The 21,426-nt window shown below is 47.4% G+C and overlaps 1 protein-coding gene across 1 annotated transcript in view; it reads right to left on the reverse strand.

Annotated features, from left to right (window-relative positions):
* Positions 1 to 21,426, reverse strand: part of GALNT17 (polypeptide N-acetylgalactosaminyltransferase 17) — a 225,474-nt gene that overhangs the window by 149,618 nt on the left and 54,430 nt on the right. The window contains exon 2 of the mRNA XM_082493169.1: positions 20,426 to 20,609. Coding sequence (XP_082349295.1) covers positions 20,426 to 20,609 — 184 coding nt within the window. The remainder of the gene's footprint in view (positions 1 to 20,425; positions 20,610 to 21,426) is intronic.

The raw sequence follows: 21,426 nt of genomic DNA on the forward strand, positions 1-21,426 counted from the left end.
TTGTTCATATGCGCAAAGCTGCAATTCTCCAAAGGCAGGCAGGCGGGGAGGCAAAGGCTTTGCATAACCACCACGCTCTCCGGTGGCTTTGGTTGCAACCACGCGAGCAGGGAAGGCAGCAATTTAAAACCAAATTAACCTCAAGTTTGTTAGCGCTCACAGGGCTTCTCTCCAGTTGCTGGCGCAGAAAGCAACTGGGGTGAGCGATGCTCTCTGCCCGCAGCCACGGGCTATCGGCCTTCAGCCCTCCAGGCTCCACCGCAGCGGTTCATTATTGACAAGCTGACGCGTTCGCAAATATTCCCGCACGCGTGCAGGAAAACACCCGGTGCTTCTGGGCTCTGCCGAGGAGGGGAAAAAGAACAAACAAAAAAAAAAAAAAAAAAAATGCTGGGGCTCAAACATAATTAGAAGGACCAGCGGAGAACTTGTTAGAAACAGCAGGAACAATGAGTACGTGAGATGGGAAGCGGTGGGGTTTTGCTTTGGTTTATTTCTTTAATTTTAAGCATTTTAAACACAAAAGGGACTGATCTGGACTTTGTGGTTCAGCCTTACTGTTCAGACCGTTTCCTGGCGAAGGTGCAGAGGTTAGACTTTTACTCCTAGAAACATCTGAGACATCAGTTTAGGGAGGATCTACCATCGTGCAGCAGGTCGGGACCATGCCGGCCCCCGGCAGCAGCGGGCAGGAGAGGCTGCCGGGCTGCCCATCGCAGCTCCATCCGCCATCTCCACCCTCCCATACCCCAAAGCACAACACCTTTTCAACCCTACCGGGCTGTATTTTCTTGTAACAGCATAAGGTGGAAAGAAACATGATGTGACATTCCTGCTGCAACCCAGAGGAACGGCACAGAAGAGTCAGCACCGACCCCGGGTCCCAGCAGAAGCGAGGACCAGGGGCTTGGGGATGAGTCCCAAGCAACCCATGGGCCACCAAACCACACCTGAGACACATCTTTGAGGGTGGTGAGCCCCTGGTGCAGGTTGCCACGAGAAGCTGTGGCTGCCCCATCCCTGGAGGTGTTCAAGGCCAGGTTGGACAGGGCTTGGAGCAACCTGGGCTAGGGGGGAGGTGTCCTTAAGGTCCCTTCCAACCCAAACCATCCTATGACTCTATCTTCCCCCCTCTGCCCACAGTTACTGCCCTCAGGCGAGAAAGCATTTGGCTGCTTGCCAGACAGGACCTTCAAAATTGAGACACCAGGCCAAACCACTGCTAAACTCAGGATTCACATCTCACTAATTATCCAAAAGGGGACGCACAGGGCCAGAACTGGATTCTAGCACAGCTGCAGTCCTCAGCTCAGACTGTGGGCTGGTCTCTTCGGGGATTAGCAATTAATGAGATAAATGTGATACTCGAAAAGGTTCTCGGGGGAGCTGGAGGCGAAGCAGCACACGGGAGACCAGAAGCTCTAGCAATAAACCTGTTATTCTGAGATTTCTGCCCAGCTTTTCTACAGTGACACCAAAGCAAATCCATTTCTTAGGCAGGCTGGAAAAAACTTCGCAGCTCCTCATACCCCTCTAGGAGGAAAATCTCGGGTTTTGTTTCTAACGTTCAGCTCACACCATAGCTGGGGTCTGCCCACAAGCAAGTCTTGGCCCAGTGAGGTGCATTTCCAAGGGAACGCTCCGTACATTTGAAAACTTTTCCATTTAAATGAAATAGAACACAGAGACCACCACAATATTTTCCAGTTGGTGTCAGTGATTAGTTACCCATAGGGTCAGAGTCCGGCACCTCCTTTTAAACTGAAATTTGCCCGTAACGATGATTTTCATCGTTACCGAAAGGCTGTCTGGGAAACCTTTTTCCTCCCCGTGTGTCAGGTGCTCAGCTCAGCACCCGGACCCGAGGCAGAGCCGCCCGACAGAGGCGCTGTGCCAGGTTAGAAAAGGGCAACACCGCCCTTCTACACCTGAAAACGCTTCTGACCGGAGAAGATCGAAGCGGGCTGCAGCTGATCCCTCACAATCCCCTCTTGGCTAGATGAGAAACACTCGAATGGTAAAGCAGGGAACAGTACTTACTTGCTGACACCTGTAAACTAATTAGTGCAGGTTACGCAATTGCGTCTTCCCCACTAAATTCTGCCCTCTCCAGTTAAACGTAGGCTGGCACCTGCTTGCAGGATTTATTTAAGAAAAACGCGAATCAATAGCAAAAAGAAACCTTACAGCTCCGTCTCTCATTGAGATCAATGGGATATCAGAGTAAGAGGCATTTTACGTCCCATTAAATCACGCTTGACTACGTCCCATTCAATCACGATCACAAAACTCTCTGTAAGTTTTGAGGGTCTGGAGAAAACCTCCTAACGTATGGCATAGGGTTTCATTTGTATGGCCCTGGGTTTCATTTGTATGGCCCTGGGTTTCATTTGTATGGCCCTGGGTTTCATTTAAGGAGCTCGTTGAGCTCTCAACTGAGAAGTGCTGCTTGCCCTTAAATGGGGGAGAAAGGGGGTTTACTCCATCCTTGGTTCAAGGCTCAGACACAGCTTTTTTCCCACTCAGAAACAGACTGACGGACCAACCACCAATACCGGAGCCAGCAGAACCCCCTGCCCGGCACAGCCGCGGAGCAGCTCCCCGAGTCCTCCCCACTCGCCCCGCGAGGCACCCAGGGAGGCGGTGGGGGCAGAGGCCACGGCACTACCGGACTATAGTGGACTGTGGACACTGTCACCGTTCCCACGCCCAAGATCGTTATTCTATGTGAAGCCCAAGTCTGCAATCAGGAGAACGTGCAGGGAAAGGCATAAAATAAAATATATTTACGGAGGGCATTTTTTTCCTGTGAATTCTTTGCAGTCACTGCTTTTATGTAAGAAGCCATTCAGAAACAAATGAAGGATGAGAAGGGGAGATGGGGGAAGGGGAAATATGTCTGAGTTTACGCTGAACAGCTTGGCATACATCAGGCTGTATTAATCACGTCAGCCAATTTCAAAACACACCAAAAAAAAAAAAAAAAAAAAAAAATCAAGTTTCGTTACCCCGTCTGCTTGCCTGCTGCAGGAGTTCGCCTTTGAATCCTCCCGTCATTTGTTTTATGCTCACCCACAGCTGTAAATCTGCTCTTCAGTGCAGCAAGTGAGATTAGGATGTTTATTGGCTGTCTCGGTAACAGAAAAGGGATATCATATCATTTACTGCTTCGTGATCCCACGGCAGAAAAATAACCTGGAATCACAGCAAGCACTGCTGGAGCACAAAGAGGCCACAAAATGGCAAGTAACATTTACAAAACACTTCTTCCTGCTCAGTGATTTAACGCGATCCACTCTAATACTCAATTAATACATATCAACTGTCTTCTGGTGCGCAAAGCTATTTCCATCAACCACCCAGAATCACGCTCTCCAGCGTCGGGCAGCCGACAGCCAAACTCAGATGGTTTCTATACCTTCACATCCCCGATAAAAGCCATTTATCAGCACTAATGAGGGCAGCTGATGAACAACCTGGAACACGGACTGTTCCAGGACAAAACAAGCCCCCACTTGTCTGATCCTGCACCTCCAGGTCAAACCACGCTGGCACAGAGCTGACGGTGACTTTGATGCCGATGTGCGACTGGATAGACTGTGTACGGTGCATCTTCTCCTACGGATGATGGGTGCCGTCAAGGCAGCACCTTTCCCCCCAAAAAAACCCCACGACTTAACGAAAGAGACAATAATGCGCTATATTCTTTCAAAGTCCATAACCACGGACAACAGGACCATTATCTCGTACTCTGGCCAAAGTGAGCCACAGCAGTCAGAGAGGAGTCCCGAGAGGGACAGCCAGACCCGCAGCCTGCTTTCCTCCCCGGAGCCCACAGCAGAAACACTGCTCACACTGACGGATCCAGTAATCGCTAATCCCAGGCGCCGCATCAAAGATTATATATTCGTCGCCGGCTCTTGAAATTGTCTTCCACCTTCTGTGAAGGCATAGCCTCGCTCAAGCCACCCACTCCTGACAGCACACGCTTCTATTTTGCGCAGAGATCACCTTTTTCCTAATTCGCGCCTTCTGTACTGCCTCCTTTCCCCCCCAATTTCAACAGAAATATGCCTCCCAAAGTTTTACACAGACATTAAATACCATCAAGCAGAAAGTACAGCTGTCCTCATGTCCAGTGAGGAGGCAGAACTCCATAAATTTGAAAAGCCTGGTCAGATCACAGAATCACAGAATTATCAGAGTTGGAAGGGACCTCTAGAGATCATCTAGTCCAACTCCCCTGCCAAAGCAGGATTGCCCAGAGCACACTACTCAGGACTGCATCCAGGCGGGTCTTGAAAATCTCCAGAGAAGGGGACTCCACCCCCTCCCTGGGCAGCCTGTGCCAGTGCTCTGTCACCCTCACCGTAAAGAACTGTTTCCGTGTATTTGAACGGAACTTCCTGTGTTCTAACTTGTGCCCATTGCCCCTTGTCCTGTCACTTGGAACCAATGAAAAGAGCCTGGCTCCGTCCTTCTTCAACCCACCCTTTAGATACTTGTATGCCATAATAAGGTCTCCCCTCAGCCTTCTCTTCTCCAGGCTAAAGAGTCCCAGCGCTCTCAGCCTTTCCTCATAAGGGAGATGCTCCAAGCCCTTAATCATCTTAGTTGCCCTTCGCTGGACTCGCTCCAGCAGTTCCCTGTCCCTCTTGAACTGGGGAGCCCAAAACTGGACACAGTATTCCAGTTGTGGCCTCACCAGTGCCGAGTAGGGGGGGAGAATGACCTCCCTCGACCTACTGGCCACACTCTTCTCTATGCAGCCCAGGATTCCATTGGCCTTTTTGGCGACAAGGGCACATTGCTGGGCCATGGATAATTTACTGTCTACCACAACCCCCAGATCCTTCTCCTCCAAGCTATCTCCCAGCAGGTCAGCCCCTAACCTGTACTGGTGCCTAGCATTCTTCCTCCCCAGGTGCAGGACCTTGCACTTGGTTTTGTTGAACCTCATTAGGTTCTTCTCTGCCCAGCTCTCCAGCCTGTCCAGGTCACGCTGGATGGCAGCACAGCCCTCTGGGGTGTCAGCCACCCCACCCAGTTTGGTATCATCAGCAAACTTGCCGAGGATACACTCTGTCCCCTCATCCAGGTCATTAATGAATATATTAAACAAAATAGGACCAAGTATTGACCCCTGGGGGACACCACTGGTTACAGGCCTCCAACTAGACTCTGTGCCGCTGATCACAACCCTCTGAGTCCTGTCCCGCAGCCAACTCTCAATCCACCTCACTGTCACCTCATCTAGCCCATACTTCCTCAGCTTCTTAATGAGGATGTCATGGGAGACAGTGTCAAAAGCCTTGCTAAAGTCAAGGTAGATGACATCCACGACTTTCCCCTCATCCAGCCAACCAGTTATAACATCATAGAAAGCTATCAGATTGGTCAAGCATGATTTACCCTTGGTAAATCCATGTTGACCACTTCCAATAACTTCCAGATGCGCCCTGGTTTTCCAATATGTGCAATTTTGAAAGGTAATACCTGGATCTAGATAAAAAACAGGCTTCAACAGGCTATCTGAAGATGATCCATCGGTAACCTCATTTTCTTAATGATGTATTTCTAATAAATCATTCCTATTGCCTATTAGCCAGCCTGGAGCCCTCTGGAGCCATCTCTCCAACCGAGGCATGGGGGTGCACCAACACGCAGAGGTCTGTCAAGATGCAGAGAGAGACAAACCAGGAGGAGCATCAGGTGGTAAAGAGATACTGGAAAAACACCGCTGAAGGAAAAGCATCTGCTGCTGCAGACCCAGAACACTGACCATGTTTTTAAATCAGAGGTTTAAGCAAGGCAGAGAAAAGGCTAACCTCACCCCCGCCCCGTGACTTAAATCGCTCAGGCCAGAGGGTCTCACCATCCGTTCCGAGACACGTTTTTGCATTGTATGGAACAACATAGTCGCAAGGTTTGGCCACGAGCTGTTTTCCTCCAGGCTGGTGCCACCTCAGCACTACCCGAGGCACAGTTTGGAGCAGAAGCTGAGGTTCTGCTTGCAGATTGGGCCATTCACCCTTTGGGCTGCAAATGAACGCCCCAAAACTGATCTCCACCATAGGCCCACCAGCACAAACCCTCCTGGTCCCTTTCAACTCTGCGCTCAGCTCAGTTCCTGGCTCTCTGGGATGCCAACACGAGGGCAAGTGAAGCCAAACAGAAAGTTCAATAAACGCCAATGAAAAAAAACAAAACAAACCAAACAACCTTCTCATAAAAGGAAGCTCTCAAACACGCCGTACAGCACACAGGGGTCCTGGGCAAGACCACAGGGCCTCAACCAGAGAGCAGAAGCCACATCAGAGCCTGGGGAGAGGACGACCATCTTCCCCCAAGCTGCGTTTTCATTTTTAAACATACACCTAATCAGTAACTGCAGAACAACAAAGATTGAGGGAAAGCGAAAGGCGGCACAGCTGTGTCTGTACAGTCTTACAACATGATAAGAGGAAGGATGCGCCTCCCCCAGCCCCCGTCACCTGCCTGCCCTTGGGTTAAAGCCCTTCCCAAACACGCTGTAGCCAAGATCCCCAGCCTGACAAAAACCTGCCAGCCTGTCTGATGGGAATGCGATGCTCTGGACACCTGGAGAAGAGAAGGCTCTGGGGAGACCTTATTGTGGCTTTCCAGTATCTGAAGGGGCCAACAAGAAAGTCAGAGAGGGACTTTTTACAATGGCTGTAAATGTAGTGATAGGATGAGGGGCAATGGCTTCAAACTAGAAGGTAGATTTGGATTCAATATTAGGAGGAAATTTTTCCCTGTGAGGGCGGTGAGCCCCTGGCACAGGTTGCCCAGAGAAGCTGTGGCTGCCCCATCCCTGAAGGTGTTCAAGGCCAGGTTGGACGGGGCTTGGAGCAACCTGGGCTGGTGGGAGGTGTCCCTGCCCAGGGCAGGGGGGTGGGACTGAATGATCTTCAAGGTCCCTTCCAAGCCAAACCACTCTATGATTCTATGAAAATGGAGAGAGGAGCCCAGATCTTACGTGCCGGTGGAAGATGACAGGGTAGACAAAGACTTTGATGATTCTCATTACAGAGAGCACACTTCTTCAAGAAAGAAGATCCTGATGACATGTTTTCAAAGATTTCCTCCTCTCCTTCGTATGAGGGTGGCTAGACTCCCCTCTCCCCCCCCCTTTTCATTTTTAATTCTGAGCACCCAGTAGTTCCCCAGTCTTGCTCGTGAAATGTAGTTATTAATTATTTCTTTGCTGGCCATCACACAAAATAAATCCAACTAACGTTCTTATCAGGAGCTTATCCCTTCCTGACATTTCATTCTTGTATAAGGCTTGAGGGTTTAAATATTTAAATAGGTAAATATTATTTTGATTAGTAGAATAAATGATTCTTGTTACTGACTGTCCTTAAAAACACTTTTAGCATCATGGAAGTGCTCAACCGTGCTGGCGCAGCTTTTATAGGATTTTGTAGATTTTCCTATAAAACTTGGTTCAGCAGCAGAGAGGGTTCAACTTAATAAGCTCATACATTTTTAAATGCCTTTCCTACAGTGATATATGGAACTGCAACATTAAAGCTAAGGGTGCACAAGAGACGACAAAGTTGGAATTTCTGCACATTAAGTGGAATTCTCCCCCAAATTACTATCGTATAGATAACTCTTTCACTAAGCTCTTACAAAGGCAAGCTGGAGCACACGTTGTCTTGCAACTAAGAGAATTATCGACGCATCTCTCGGTGCCCGGAACCTCTGACCCTTCGGTCCTCAAAACCGCACTCTTACAGCGCTTCCCGAATCTGACGTACCAACACCTTTACCCCATTATAGAGACAGAGCGTCAGGGCTCTTCTGTCACAGCAGGTTAACACACAGAGTGGTGTGTAAGCCCCCAGCCAGCCTCTGGGTTGCCTATCACCAGGTACACACCTTTTAGGATAGTGCAAGCAGTGACATCCACCGTTTCTGCTTCTCGCAGAGCCCCCGGGCCTTCGCCTGCTCCTCATCGGTCCCGCAGTGCCAGAATACACCACGACAAGTTAGGGCTAGACACGACTTTGCCCTGCATGACCATGTTGCAAGGAGGTGAACGTGCCACCCTCAGGGCCACACCTGGACGTATCTAGACGCTGTGGACACCCACAGCGGAGTTGGGGACTCTCAGCTTGTCAAGATCCTTCAGGAGGCGGCGGCTGCTCTCCCCTTAACTAAGGCATCAATGACTTAAGCACCACGTGATGTTGTTAAAAGTTAACATCATCATTGCTCCCAATGAGGGAATGCAGAAATTAAGTGGTCGGCCCCGAAGATGACAGGAGGTCAACGGGGCTCAGGAACAAAACCCCCAGGTCCTGCCCCAATGGCTCTGCCAGTCTGTTGGCCCTTCTGTCATCCCAGGCAATGTGCGCCAGACAGGGAGAAAATTTAAGAGCATTTTTTTTGTCTGGTTGTTTTAAAACAGTCCCCTCCAAACAGAGCTGAACACTGAATAATGTCAAAATAGGTTCCGACTGAAGGAACAGGCATTGAAAATGGCCGTCTACAGCATTTTCCGAAGACGGGCATCATCGCATCAAAGCGAGAAGCACGGTGACCTCCCACGCGGTGCAGATCCTGCGCTATCAGGCTGCCACGCAAGGTCTGCTCCCCACTTCATCACCAAACTGCTGAGCAGACCCCGCGTTTCCAGCGAGGAAGGATGGCACCGCGCCAGCCGGCACCACCACGCCAAGGAACACTGACTCTGCTACACGGGGGCAACCAAATCCTCAACAATGACAAGCCTGTAAGTGCTTCGAGATCACGGGATGAAAGGCAATAATGCAAAACTGTAAATTAACAGCGTATGTTTTGACATCCTCTATTAAAGGGGTCTACCGCTCACGTAGCCTATTGTGTAAGACACAATCCGGGATGTGGCTAATTAAACACCTAGTCTAAGGTGGGAGCCAAAGCTCCCTTCGAGGTCAAAGAAGAGACGCTGCCAAAGGAGAATTTATTCCACCCCTCTATCCAAAGCAGAAGTATATTGCTGTCTGCTATAACAGACTGCTGCAGCTATTTTTTGGGCAGGTGGAAACGCCTTTTTTCCTCCCTTGATCGCTGGCAAACCTAGACCGACCATTCAGATGGGCACCTCTGGTGAAGTGAGCCCTCTCCCTCCCATCAGAACCTCCCAGGCCGGTGGCTTCAGGGTGGCAATCACCCCAGCAAGCTTTACCAACGAGCTCACAGCTCTACTCGTGTAGGTTGGTATAAAACTGGCTGTGAGCCTCACCTGCCAAATTTCAAATGAAACCCTTGGTATATCGCCTTACCTTAGGAGCATCTTTCTAGCATAGATCTCATGGGAACTCAAGATTTTGACATCCCCAGTCCGTACTTAAGGGCAACGAATAAGAAAAGCGGCCGAGGCTTGTGCTGCCTGGCAGAGCGGGTGGAACAATGCCACTGCTCAAACAGCTGGTATAAAAATGAACTTAAAAGGCACAACTGATTGTAGAGATAGTTTTTTTTGTTGTTTTGTTGTGTTTTTTTGGTAACAACAGATCCACTCTGCTGATGGGTTTTATGAACCAGGACGATGGAGAGGCTTTTAAATGTTTTTTGTTATGCCCAGAAATCACTGTATAAGTTTACTTCACCCCTGTCAGCGTTAGATCAGCCTCAGCAGAGGGCTGTCGCGCTGCCCCGGCTGGCAAATTTCTGCATGGTGGAAGTCCCACAAGGAGAGGTCTACAGCCCCGGCGTCCCCGCAGCGACCCAGCCCCGCGTCCCCGCAGCGCAGGCTGCTCACCCAGGTCACGACAACACACCAGCTGACAAGACGGACGTACTGCTTCGTTTCAGAAAAAAAGAAAGAACACCAACCCAAATCACAAGCAATATCAAAAAGGGTCAAAAGACAGAGGATGGGGCTGATTTTGATTTGCATTTCTACTCGCGTCCCAATTTCAGGTACGAGTCAACTGAATACAATTAACTGGCTGTAAATATTGTTGCCCCCTTAACGGCAGGGGACATTAAGCATGGAGAAGTTAATCAACTTGAAGACCACAGAGGTAGGTAGTGACAAGACTCCCAAAGCAATGATGGGCCACACTGTCTGCATTCTAGTTTTTCCTGCAGCCTTTTTTATTTTTTCTTGGTGCAATAAACGCAAAAGGCCAAGCGGTCACTCCAACGTGCCAGAAGCGTCCCTTTAGTCCACAGATGAAGATCCACACCACCACTGCTATACTATGGTTAAATCTGCTCCTATGTGGTTTTTCTACTGTTACAGGTTGCGTTCTCCACCTCTGCCAAAGCAAAATACCAGGGAGACAAAGCTACCCAACTCGGAGCCCGAGCATACAAGGAGAAAGGTCATTCAGTGTAGCCCAGTGCAAACCAGTAACACCATTTAAATACCTACTAAGCAAGTTCGGGAGGGATCCAATCCAATACAGCCGGTCAAATGAGTTGAATTGCCATAGGGTTAAGAAAAAAAAAAAAAAAAACCAAACCAACCAAATAAAAAAACAACACAAAACCCAACCCCAAACAAAACAAAACCCAAAACACTCTTCTGTAATTTTCAGTGATGAGCTGGAGACGCCCCTTGAGTTGGGTGTCGCACCTTCTTCGTTATGCCCATTCAATGCCTGACCTTATCTGCAGAGATGCAAACGACCGCAGACACGCAGCTACCCAGCACAGACACTTCAGAAAGTCTTTTACTATGACTTCAACGCAGAGAACACGATTTAAGGCTATAGATTTGTGTGCTGCCGCAACAGAGACGCTAACAGGAGTATCTAAAGGCTGATGCATTTGAAGTCAGCTCCTTTCTCACCCTGCCACCACCAACAGCCCCCAAAAGAGACAGACAGATGTATACTGCGGCTTCAGGCTGTAAGCGCAGACTGCCTCCTTAGATGCATTTTTAGGCAGCACTGGCCCCGATATACTTGATGTGAGGAAAACACAATCAGCACCCAGCGACACCCGGTCTGCGCCCTCCCAATACAGTACTTGCCGTTTACCCCCACACACCAGAGGTTTGGGTCCACACCTGAGAACCACACAGCGGGAAAATTCAGGGGTCGTCTTCCCTTTCCTCCTCACCCTCGGAAGGCCATCTGACTTCTACCCGCTTCCCGCGAGACCTAACGCACAAAATCTTCTCCCACCTGCACAGCCAAACTTCGCACGTTAATTCCCATCCACGGTTTGGCTTTCCGTTTCTGCCTGCAGCCGGTACCTATCCACAGGTCCCCTCCTGGCCCAGCACACGCTCTGCTCCGCCACAGAAAACCGGTATGGCCTTTGTATTGACGCACCCGAAAAGCCGGGAGGTTAATTCTTATCTATCAATGGCCGCCAAGCACCGTGCCGGAAATACAGTACAGTCTAAATCACGTTACAATCTTCTGCTGTCCACATGCACATAGTGCGCGTGAACGCACACCGGCAGGTTCAAGCTTGCTCCAGTCCTACAGACCGCTGCTGGGCTATTACTTACGTGTCTGTGCTGCTTTTTGGCTTTAAATCTCAGCAGGAAAGGGAAAACCTTGCATATCCTTCTGAACCAGTGACGAGTGATTCCATAAGCTAAAGCTATTGATTTCAAACAAGCTTTGTTCACGTTGCCTTCAGAAAAATAAAGCTTCACCAGGAAATGAATTGATCTTCATTTGGCTTTTGTAAAGATTATGAACAAGCTTAAAAGAAAGCAAGTGTTCACTCTGCTATTCATATCGGCGCTTCCTCATCACGCTCCATTCATCGATTGCTTATTTTAGTTTGTATTTTGCCGATTCAGTTACACATGTCTTCTTGCAAAAGGGATTATCAATATTAAATCAATTGTGTCTACATCTTAAAAGACCTGATGCCGTCTGGTACGCTTTAGTGTTTACAGATTCAGAACAGGATTCTCATAAACCATTTCTGATCATTAAAAACCTAAAACTTCCCACGCTTCCCCACAAAACTTGTTTTTTTAAAGCACCTACCTTATTTCCAGTAACTATTTTTCAGAAATGTTATGCTTTATATTGTAGAATTAGGGTACTGAAAATATGCATGGCAATTTAAACACTTCGGGATACGCAGGCATTTCTAAGCGCGCGTGACTTACTCAGCAAGTTCTAACAAGAAATGATCTACGAAGTTGTAAAAACAGGATGTGCAGAACTGCATTTATTTTTGTGAGGGGCTCTCATAATAAAGTTATTGGGTTCGGACGTATCTCAGGGATATCAAAACCAGAGCAATTGCAAGTGGCACGTCCACCTCCCCATCTCTCCCCACGCACGTGAGTTATTTCACGTACATGAAGAAAAAGCCATTGGGAGATCCTCAGTCCGGGATTTATTGAACAGCCACGATTTGCGGACAGTGGGGAGAAGAGGAGGAGGAAAATTCAGTAAGGAACTCCAAAATTATTTCGAAGGGTTCCTGCTTCGTCCTTTGAAACAAGCCCTGCACCGCAGGACACGCTCACCCTTCCCAGCGAGCCGCGCAGGGCAACAACGCGCCGGCCAAGCGAGCCAACGCACCAGACTGCCTCGGACGCTGGAAAACTAAAGAAAAGACTTCAGGAGCAACGCTGTCAGACACCAGCGCCTGACTCGCACCTCTGCCTGGTTTGGCTGGGAACGCACAACCTATTGAAACAGCTCCCATGGCACCAGAAGAGCTCTCTGCGATACACGGAAGCAGGTCGGTAGCACAAACGCAGGAGCTTTGATTTCTTTGGAAGCCAACTTAAAAGAAGTGTATCCAAAGCTTAATTTGTTTCGTTTATTTTCATAAGTACAGTTTAGTCAGAAGTATTTACGATAACGCAGGTATTTTTCATCGCTGGAGTTCAGAAGAGCACAAAAGCAAGTTGTTAAATTATCCTAATCCCATCCTCTGCCAAAGCGCGCATTTAATACTTATGTTTACATTAGTAAATGTTTTATAGCACACTTCACAGAGAGGAGTCTTCCCTGCAGCATCACGTTCCAAATTTATAATAATAGGAAATAATTTTGCAGTCAGGAGGGGCAAATTGACAATTAGTGGAACCTATTGCATAAAAAAAAAAAAAAAAATAATTGGGTACTGTGTATAGAAACCCATGGTGGCAGCGTTTCAGGATTACCTCATGCAGCAGAACGAGAGTAACAGCCGCTAACCAAAACAAACTCTAGAGTTACTTTCCCAAAAGCACTTTCTTACTGAGTTGAAAGAAGATATTGGGACTTCTAAGCACCAAAGGCTTCGGACACACTTCTGACTCCATACAGTAGAGCGCACATAGTTGTCAGACAAAGGATACCTCAATGACCTCTATTTCAAAAGAAAAAAAAAAAAACAAAACCAAAACCAAAACAACGTTGTCCTGTGTCTCTGTCTAAATCCGGACTAGAAATAAAAAAATAACCCCCTAAACTTTTCAGTAGGAAGTCAGACACTTTCAGCTCTACGCTGGTTTTTCACAGCTGTCGGCGCAGCCCACCCTACCTGCAAGGCAGCGCGCTGCTCTGGGCCACCCAGCTGCCTCCCAGTAAGAGGTCCCAGTAGAGCAGGCATCAAAAATAATCAGCAAATATCAAGCACAGCCGGAAAAGTGTGCCTTTAGAGACTTCACTTGCCCAGTTTTCAAGAAGAAGAATTACTGGCAGTCCAATAACAATCTCTCCATACATGCATTTTGGTAGGCACTGAGGAATAGAGATCGATACCGGTATTTACTCAATAACACACTGGTTTGTATTAGTACTGGAAAAGCAACACAGCTTTTTCCTCTCGTGCAAATCATCCAGAAGTCACCAAAAGCTGCAGCACCGTCCCCGGAAAGGCAGGCGGTGTCCGTGAGCTCCCCGGTGCAGGGCAACGCCTGTGCGCTCATCACAGCAGCGGTGGCTCTTCGCATCTCAAGTGCCTCGATGATGCCAGAGAGAGAAAACCCAAACTGCATCAGGTCTGAAGCTGGGTCTGCAAGGATCTTCAGAGCAGAGAGGGGACAGATTCAGCACAGCCCCAAGCATTCCTCTGAAGAGCACCAGGGACACGTGCAGCCTGGCAGAATGAAAACGCCCCAAGGCACACCGAGGTCGGGCAGGACGGTATGCACGGACAGAAAACATCCAGCAACGTGTCTCTGAACGGCGAACCCGATCTAGTTTTGCTGCGCCTTGTTCTGAGGCACGTTTCCTTCACGCCAGAGCTTTGACACTGAGACTTACTGCTCAATTTCTTTACTTGCTCTCCCAGAAAACTTTCAGGTGGCGCGTTTCCAAGTATTGGAAAATATGACTTTTCCTTTTTTATGGCTTAAGCCATAAAAAGCCAAGGGCGAGAGTGTTTTTCACACAATACTGGATCAGACCATAACTATCTAGTAGGAGAGAAGATACACAACCAGTTCTGACTTTTTCCTGGAGATGAAAGTACCCTTTAATACACTCCCACGTGCTATTCAAAGAGAATTTCACAGCTGAAACACTCTCATGGTTTTGTTCCTTCTTACAGTGTCTTTGATTCCTCGCCAGTTTTTCCTTCAGTTATTTGATGGACAAAAAAAAAATCACAAGGTCCTGCCTCTCTCTTCCTTGCTGTTGTTGGTATGTAGGATTGCAAAAACAAAACAAAACCCTCTTTGCAAAAGGTAAAATAACGTATTGTGCACTCAAGAGAGAAGGAGCTCTTCTGACCTCCTTTGTTTGCAACAAACAGCAGTGACTACAAATAAACAGTCACGAAACTCTCTTTCCCAGCAAATATCACCAGCATAATTCACGTAGTTTGTTTTTTGTCATTTTAAGCGCTGTCCTTCTCCTCAGACTCATTCCATCAAGGCTGGCTCAACACCCTAGGGCAGGACATGACTAAGTAACTGGCATAATATCATGAACGTGCGACTCCAGCAACGTTCCAGCTACAAAAAGCTTGAGGAAACCAACACTAAAGAGCTCTCTCGCTTGACGCGGCAATATTTGCAGATGTCAGCCGCGTCTACCAAAAAAGAATATGCTCGTTTGGGCAGGGGGGGAAAGGCAAAAAGCATTTCGCTTTAAGCAAAGCTTGAAGGAGGTTGTATGCCTTCTATTTTGGGGAAGAAACAAGACACTAAGCCAAAGGCGATACCAGACGTGTGAAGCAGCATACAGGGCAGTCTCCCGCCCAAGTCACGATACGGGCTGAGAAAGTATCTCATTTCAGTATCTCGGTACAAGAGAAAACTGAGACAGAGGCACCGGCAAAGCCAGGTCTTTCTAGTTATTGCCATAGTGGAAGAGATTTGCTCTTCTTCACAAGAAAAGAAATGAACACGATGGCACGTGAAACCTAAAGAGAATTTCCTGAGCCCCATCAGAGCCAACCACGGGGCATGGGTTGAGCCTCACGGCACAAAACATTGCCAGACTCGGAGTCTGCAGGGGAAGCCCCCGAGAGCAGATACGGCCAGTGGCCAGCACGGGGCAAGAACATTTTGGGTCCGGCACAAGAGAGAAGCTGAAGGCAGGTGTGGTCTCACAGGCAGGAGACTCAATTACAGGTCTCCAGGGTCCATCCTCCCGGACCTGGGCTGGTCCTGATGGACCTAAGTCCCATCCACATTCATGACTTCCCAAAGATGTATTCCGTTTTGATTATAAAGCCACAATCCAACTCTTTGGCGCAGCAACGCCCCAGTAACCTGAGCGGAGGCTGAGACCCAAAAGCAGCCCCACGGCAGAGGGCAAGGGGCTCTCCAGGGGTGGGGAGAGACCCCAAAGGGAGCAGTGCCTCCCACTACAGCTCGCTCCCTCCACCCCAGAATATGTTCTAGCACCCAGTACACACACGCCGAGAGCCCCCAAGGGGCACGCACAGACCACTTTAAATAAAAATAAAATCAAGAATGGATTTAGTACTTGATAAATCGAGTTGTCAAAGAAAAACCCAAAGCCTTCTCTAAAACTCTCTGCCTTTTCCACTACGCTAGGTTAACCCTTGGACTTGATGATCTTAAAAGACCTTTTCCAACCCAAACGATTCTATATCCCAAAGAAAGACTTTCAACTAGCTGCTACACAGGCATCTCTGGTAATAAAACCAGCTAAAGCCAGATGGTGCTAAAAAGCCCGATTGCTCCCAGGCTCCCAAGGAAGGCAGCTACAGAAATAAACGGGTGATTCAGCCACTTGAGACACTTAAGTGTAATGACTGTGACTCAACCCCCAAACACACCACTGGGAAATATTAAAATCAAGTCAGCGATATGTAACCCTGTAATCTTTAGCACTGGTTTGCAGGTGATGTCTACCCAGGGCATTGCCCTAAGGCCACGTGCTCCAGCTGGTAAATGCAAACCTTTTACCAGGCGCACGCTGCCAAAACACATAAGCAGATCGAGCTCCCAGTAAGCACCTCCGAAGTTTTTCCATGCTTCGCCTGACCCATACGCAGGACCCGCATGGCAGGCAGGAGGAAGGCAGGGTCTCCTGGCCAGGAAACCCTCAAAACCTCGGGGGAAAAAAAAAATAAAATAAAATAAAAAAAAAAAAAATATCAAGCTGTGGATGATGCTTCTCACTTACATCGTTTTTCCTCTTCACTTTAATATCCTGAAGCTCGCCTGCACGAGGACAGCTGTCGAGAGATTCACAGCAGCAGGAATATGTCATCTTCACCCAATGATTCAACAGTCCTAACAATTGTGGGTATTATTTTTCTTAAATCTACTCCTTAATCCCATAATGCCATAAAATACCACTGAATCGGAGCTTAGCAGGATTCCAGAAAGGAACCGACTTTTAAAGAGATAATGAGAACTCCACATTTATATTGGATAGGATTGAAAAGAGAGAATAGAGAAGAGAGAACGTACCAGATGGGCAGATTATTTCATAGTTTTCCTTAATATGATTTCTTCAACCTGAAGCATCTGGTAATTCCACTATCGGAGATTAGATCCCAGATAAAATGGACAGGCAGACTGATCTAACGCAGCAACTTTTATTTTCCTGCTACGTGTAGGAGGGGTTCCCATTCAAATCATACATCACAGAATAAACCAGAGGTGCACGAAATCTAGTATCAAAGGCGGGAACGTTAGCAGCCCCTAGGATCCCATATAAATAAACTTCACTTTCAATAAAGAAAACAACACCTCTTCTTAACCCCCCCCTCCCATCCTTCATAGGCAAGCAGAAAATGCTGTAAATTGATCAACAATAAAACTAACAGATCAGCCTTGTCCTTGGCAGTTTTTGCAGAAAACTGAAGAAAATCATTCCAGCTCTTTTTTTTTTTTTTTTTTTTGGAGATTTGTGTAGAAGTCCTGCAGTCTGCAGGCAGCACCTTGGGTACTTCCAAGCTAGAAGGAGTAATTGTTTTCCAGAACACGCAGAAATCTCATCTTAAAAGTCAAAAAAAACCTAATCGAGCCAGACAAAAATGTGTTGCCTATGCCTATCTCATCACCCCGCTGTCCCGCAGCAAGACCTGAAATGAAGCCCCTTGCACCAAAATACTAGTCCTCCCTTACTTCAGCCAAAGGAGGAGCTTTCGCAGCCATCCAAAATGTAGTGCCATTACCCGATTCACTCTAAAAGCACAATGTATACCCGACACAACCTTTCCTGCTCAGCAGAAGGCCGGGATCCAAAACATCAGCATTAACGAGCTCCAAAAGGAGGTCTTACAGGCACAGCTCCCTTATGGTATCAGCACTGCACACGTATTTCACCTGTCCATAGGATCAGCACTACTTCTTCGGGAATCAGTCCGGCATCAAGCCCAACACTGCCCGAGTGGTGAACAGCAGGGCAGACTTTCTGCCTTCCAGCCCAGGCCAGCAGCCTCAGTTTTTAAGAAAATAAAAGAAAATCCCTCAAACAAACTGCAGTACCTAACTAAAAACGAAGACTATAATCCAAACTACCAAAAAGAAACCCCGCGATTCCCCAAACCAAGACAAGCAAGGTACTCTGCCTCTCCTGGCCCTGGGAAAGACCTTTTACCTTCTCCCGCGCGCCATCCTCTAACCCAGCACCTCTCGGACCATTTTCTCCAGGAAAACTCACCTCTATCCTTCCCCGCTGCCTCTGGGCAGGGACTGGAAAGGCCATCAGCTGGGACTCATGATGCCTCCTCGTTGCCAACACCCGCCTGCAAACCACGCTGAGCAGGGACACCTGAACCCGTAGCCATGCTGACCACCAGCTGCAGGGAGCCTAAATACAGAAAGATTACAAAACACGCCGAATTTCCCCTAAACTCCCCTCGCTCCCCTTTGCTTTGGCCACAGTCCCAAAGAGAGGGCAGGAAAAGGACTAAGAGGTCTGATCCAGCATAGCTCAGCGCTCGAGAAAGCGACACTCGAGCCCATTACTCTTTTTCTTTAAAAAAAAAGAGAAAATTAAAAGGAAAGAACGCATGAGCGACAGCCGCTGCTAGGAACAGTCCGAGTCCATCGGCATTCCGGACACTGAACAGCCTTTAGCTGAACCAAACAGGCTTCGCAATTATATTTAAAACCAATACATGCTTTGTAATGCTTATCAGGCTGGAGGGTTTTCAACAGTTTTTCCCCACTAATGCCGCAATTTCAAAACCATTTAGGCTCATTTCCTTTGACTTGAATCTATTTTAATCAGAGACCAGGATACTTGACTTAAATGGTTTGTATTAAACCCTTCATAAAATCAGCCATAAAACTGCACGCACAAAATAGCGAATGGATCTTGAAGTCAGAAGTAGAAAAAGCTGAAACTTTTCAAATCCTTCAGCAAATTTCAAGCCTATTTTCCAGCCAGAACAACTGCTCCCTTACAACACCAAGACAACTGATACCCCTCCACCCCACCAAAAAAAAAAGAAAAAAAAAAAAAAAGCAATAACAAAAACACACTCCTGAAGTTATTACACAGATAAAAGACACTAAGGTATGCAGCTGCAGTCAGTACCCACAAATTCTCTCCGAGAATTATTAGCCAAGCTCCAAAAGTATGCATATTTAATAAATTGCTGTGTCTGCTCTGTCCTCTCCACCACCCTCCCATGAAATGACGGATAGCGGCACTGAGGAAGAATACAATGGAAACCTAAAAATGTCAGAATTAATCCTTTTCTTCCCCCCCCAAGATCTGAAAAAAAAAAAAAACCATTACTTCCCAAATTAATTCTCACAAAGTAATGCTGGCTCTGCTAGAAGTCAGAGTTCTGCATGAGAAATGAAAATAAGAAGCTCAGACTCGGGTAACTGCTAGAGAAGGTCTCACTTCAAGGATTTGTCATTGTGGTGGGATTTGCATACCGTATAGCCAAAGGTGCAATTTGTACCCGCAGTTCATTTTGTCCAGACGAACCGTACCGGCAGAACCGGAGGCTGGGCCTCCGTTCCTTTGAAAACTCAGCCCAATATTTCTGTTGTCAGTGGTTGACAGCCTCGGAAACTCCGAGCGGCTGCTTGAAATTCACGCAGCACGCCGAGAAGCGAAGGAACAAAAGCTCGCCATGCTCTCACATCCTTAACAATTTGCCAGGACGCTGGAGACATGTAGCTGCATCCCCTCGCTGCATGATTTTCAATGGTTTGCAGACGCCGGGCAACGGCTTTGTCACTGTCCTACTGACACGGGCATTGGACACGTATCTTTCACAATCTAAATGTCTCTCAGCTCTTTTTTTTTTTTTTTTTATCAGGGATTTCACTCCAGTTCTGGACAAATTGACACTTTCCCATTTTGAGGAACACTCTGCTAGCCGTATCTGAAATTAACTTTCCTAAAGATAAACTTACAGCACGTCTTTTCTCACACTCTTAACAAAATGATTTGGCATCTCATTTGAAGCCTATTCTTCTGCGGTGCTTAGCAGGTGAACATCACCGTCGCCGTCACCTTAAAAAGGTCATTCTGAAAAACCAGTAGAGGAAGGATATTGCCACCTGCGCCATTGGGCTCCTTCAAAGACGTCTGCACAGGTCTCCAACCGGAGATCGGAGACGCACAGCTGCGTCCCAGGAGGACTGCGAGGGCAGCCGGAGAGCCCGGGAGGCCTTGCAGGGACATGGAGGAGCCGACAAGGGAGGAGAAAGGGACAGTCTTTGCACACATTTCCAGGGTAATAAAGACCAAAGGCCAATAGCTCCGTGAACAGCCCTTCGCCGACAAAGGCAGACGTGAGCTTCTGATCGCATTGCTACCACCCAAAATAACGTATCGCTTCAGGAAAATAAAAAGAGAGAGAAAGACAAGAGTGGGGGGGGGAAAAAACCTCACTTTCTTTTCCTGATCAACCATCTTTATGACCTACCTCAGTTTCAGGCAAACTACACCGGTTGCTCATTACTGAGCGTGGCCCCGGGAACAGCAAGGAGGGAAGACAGAACAGTACCACGCAAGAATATGAAAGGAACCATCACTCCTGGTTCTTGGATGACCCCTAAACACATGCACTCCGTCATGGAGCAACCGGTACTTACTTGGTTGGACGATAATCTGGTATGGAACGATCCAGTGAAATTTTCTCACTGAGGTAGGAGTTGTAGCCGTATTTCTCATGCGGTCCCTTTGCCTTCTCCTCCTCCTCAGGGGACAGGGTGGCTGGAAGCCCACCTTTACCACGTCCACCATAGCCTTCGATGAGACCAAGTGACTTGGACAGACCTCGAGAGAAAAACAAACAAACAAAAAAAAACACAAAAAAACACCATCACTGTTAAAATTCATCACTGTCAAAATTCATCACTGTCATTTCCAAGCTAGCAAAGAAACAAAACTAATCTGAAACTCCAGGGTGTTTTGGTTTGGTTTTCCAAAAACATTTCAAATCCCAGTTGTTTGACCCGATGCTGGAACGAAAATGACTCAAGTCTTGAAATTCTTCATGGCTCAGACGCACTGTTCCTGATAGCTCTGCCACCAGCATCCAACTGATAACCTGTCCCAGGGATCTGTGCATTTTATTTAGTTGTTGGGAAGGTTATTTAGGCCTCCTTCCCACTCTGAGAGGTAATTACATAGAAGGTTAGATGTCCCCAGGAGAAGGATAGGTTGAACACAGAAGAAGAATAAAATAGGGTTGGTTAACTGCCAACTGAATTAATTTTTGCTCAGTACGAACAGCGAACAGCATACAAATGTTATGGATTTAAAAACAATTTCCCCTCAAAGCTTTCTTATCTTTTAGAAGTATAGCATTCCCAGGCCTTTATCAAGGGGATTTATTTATTTATATCGGCGTAGCTGAAGGAAATAAGCAAAGTTCAAAACGAGCTGCACAAAAAGAACTAGATTGATGATTTGGTGCCGATTGTGGGAAGCGGAGTCCATGCTCATGTTATTATTTATTACACAGGACACCTAGAATTTTAATATTTTTCATTAGCACAGACTCACACTCCTCTTTTTGTCAGAAACAAAAAAAAAAGTAATAAATATTTTCTTTTACTGTTGTTTTTTTTTTTTTTTGTGTGTGTGTGTG

The sequence above is a fragment of the Vanellus vanellus genome, assembly GCF_965231255.1.
Source record: "Vanellus vanellus genome assembly, chromosome: 19".
Taxonomy (NCBI): Eukaryota; Metazoa; Chordata; class Aves; order Charadriiformes; family Charadriidae; genus Vanellus; species Vanellus vanellus.